Raw genomic sequence first — 2,409 nt, 5'->3', positions numbered from 1 at the left:
AAAAAAAAAAAAAAAAAAAACCAAAAAAACCAGAAACAACAGCAGAATGAAGTACAGTACGACTTCCTGGATCACATAACTGTGGCCCATGTGGAGGGGGGTTTTCGTAGAAATGAGTCACCTGCTTGCAAGAGCTGATCAAACATGTCCACAGAAGATTTGACTTTTCTGAGCCTGATTCGCTCCTTCAGGGCAGCTTCACTTATATCTTCTATCTGGGGTTCAAAGCACTCAGGCATTAAACACTAGGAAGACAAGATGGCTACTATTACTACAAAGAGGGAGAGGTGAGAGGATGACCAAGTAGGACCAAACTTCCATCACCAACACCCCAAGATAAAATTTCACTGCTCCAATTCAGTTTTCTTATACTAGATATCATTCACCACCTTATCATGAAAGCTAAGTAAGAAAAAATAAGTCAGAAACAAGAACTATTTAGCCATTTTCAAACTTGATTAAGAATATTTAATCTGTATCCAAAGACACCTATACTTTCAACTACAATTCCCAAACTCCAGCTGACTTTACTTTTACACCTGCTAAAAACCTTTGTTCTCTCTTTACTCCCAATTTTAATTAAATATGTCAGAATGTATCCACTTTTCAAAGGCAGGAAATTTTCATTATGGACAGTTCTTTTCTTCTAAACATTCAATACCACCACAGTATGATTGCACCTCATGAACTACTTTTAAAATTTACTTGTCAGTATATGTTTGCAGTAAATTCACCAGAGGGAGTGTGCACATGTATATAACACATTTTGACTCTTTACTTCTCTTTCTTCTCCCCTCCATCTCTTCGTCCTCTTCATTCACCAATTTACTCAAATACTTTTTTTGGTACCAGGGATTGAACTCAGGACCTTGAGCTTGCAAAGCAGGTGGTGGAACCACAAATCCCCAGCCCAACTGAAATACTTCTGAATGGGTACAACTTTATTCTAGGCATTGCTAGGCACAGGCGATACAGAGATGAAAGAAAGGTACCCTCTATCCTGAAAGTACTCCCAGTCTAAAGGAGAATGAAGAATTACCTAGGATTTACTGGGAATAACCCAGCAACAGAGTTTCTACAAAATTCTGCTATGATTTGATTCTCTAGTGGCAAAAAAAATTCACAATACAACATGAATGGCACTGTCCACCGTAAAGGCAGGGAACCTTTGGACAACTTTGAACATGAGTGCCTTGTAGCTAAGTGCAGGAAAGTGAATGTCAAAACCAAAAAAGGGACAGGGCAGAACAACAAATGATCATTCCACCGTTGCTACTGTCCTAGTTCAGGAATTTAAAAAGAGAAAATGAGCAAGGAAACTTACAAAAGACACACTGGGAAGAAGTGGACAGAGAGCTAATAAAAGAGACTGAGGAAATAAAGTGACAGAGACAAAGATCCATGAGTGTAGTGCCCAGAAGCCAAACAGGGAAACAGAATGAGGAGCAATTAGATACAAAAGGATTTCAAAAGGTTAGAAATGCTTTTCATTTTTTAAAAAAATTTATTTTTATTTATTTATTTATTTTAAGACAGGATCTCACTAAGTAGGTTCAGGCTGGCCTTGAACTAGGGGTGATCTTCCTGTCTCGGCCTCCCAAGTGCTGGGATTACAAGCTTGGGCCACCACACCTGGCTGATTTAACTATTAAGAGAATTCAAATGGCTACTTAAATTTAACCATAAAAATTTGATTTACATTTATATGGGATTATGTGAAAAACAAAACTACTTCATACCTGTATATGAGGTTCAGCTATGTCCTTCTGAAAGTATTTGGAATGTGATTTAATAATAAACTTTGCTGCATTTTCCCCGGACTTCTTTGCCAACAAAAATGAACGCTAAAAAAAAAAAAAAGGTTTAGATAAAAATTGGCATTTATGTGTAACCTTGGTTTAAGCAAGTTGAAAGTTATGCCCTCAGTAAGAATTATTCTCATCCTCCAAACAAGAAATGCAGCAAAGAATGGAAACTTAATAGAAATTAAATCACTGTACTTCCTTCACATATCTAACTCTTCTACTGAGGATGACATAATTTCAGGTCACGTACACCTCAAAATATGTAAAACAATACATTTAAACTGAATGGTTTTCTATAGTGTGATAAAGCTCTAATATCAAAAGCCAAAACCCAAAACTCCAGAGACAATCTCTAAATCTTTCTGATAAAGCAGTAAAGGACTCACAAAATGTAAACACTTTTCAAAGGCTTTTTCAATTAAATTATGTATATACTCTTATACTGAAACCAATAAGATAAAAAATTACGCTGGAGAAAATACATGAAAATACTCACAGATTCCACAGCAGATGCTGGTATGAGGTAAGGATCATCTTGAAATGAGTAAGGGGCAGCTGTGGGATCCTGTGGGGAGAACAGACATCTTTTTTTTTTTTTTTTTTT

At 36.4% G+C, this 2,409-nt stretch overlaps 1 protein-coding gene across 1 annotated transcript in view; it reads right to left on the bottom strand.

Moving 5' to 3' along the window:
• Ptcd3 (pentatricopeptide repeat domain 3) overlaps positions 1–2,409 on the bottom strand; it is a 26,256-nt gene that overhangs the window by 16,297 nt on the left and 7,550 nt on the right. Inside the window, exons 5-7 of the mRNA XM_010625675.2 lie at positions 2,302–2,370; positions 1,740–1,844; positions 122–245 (exon numbers count right to left, since the gene is read on the bottom strand). Of these exons, the coding sequence (XP_010623977.1) occupies positions 122–245; positions 1,740–1,844; positions 2,302–2,370 (298 nt within the window). The remainder of the gene's footprint in view (positions 1–121; positions 246–1,739; positions 1,845–2,301; positions 2,371–2,409) is intronic.

This window comes from Fukomys damarensis, unplaced genomic scaffold (genome assembly GCF_012274545.1).
Source record: "Fukomys damarensis isolate Sample0158 unplaced genomic scaffold, DMR_v1.0_HiC HiC_scaffold_2, whole genome shotgun sequence".
Taxonomy (NCBI): domain Eukaryota; kingdom Metazoa; phylum Chordata; class Mammalia; order Rodentia; family Bathyergidae; genus Fukomys; species Fukomys damarensis.
Note: the sequence above shows the minus strand (reverse complement) of the source record. Positions and strands in the feature narration are given on the sequence as shown.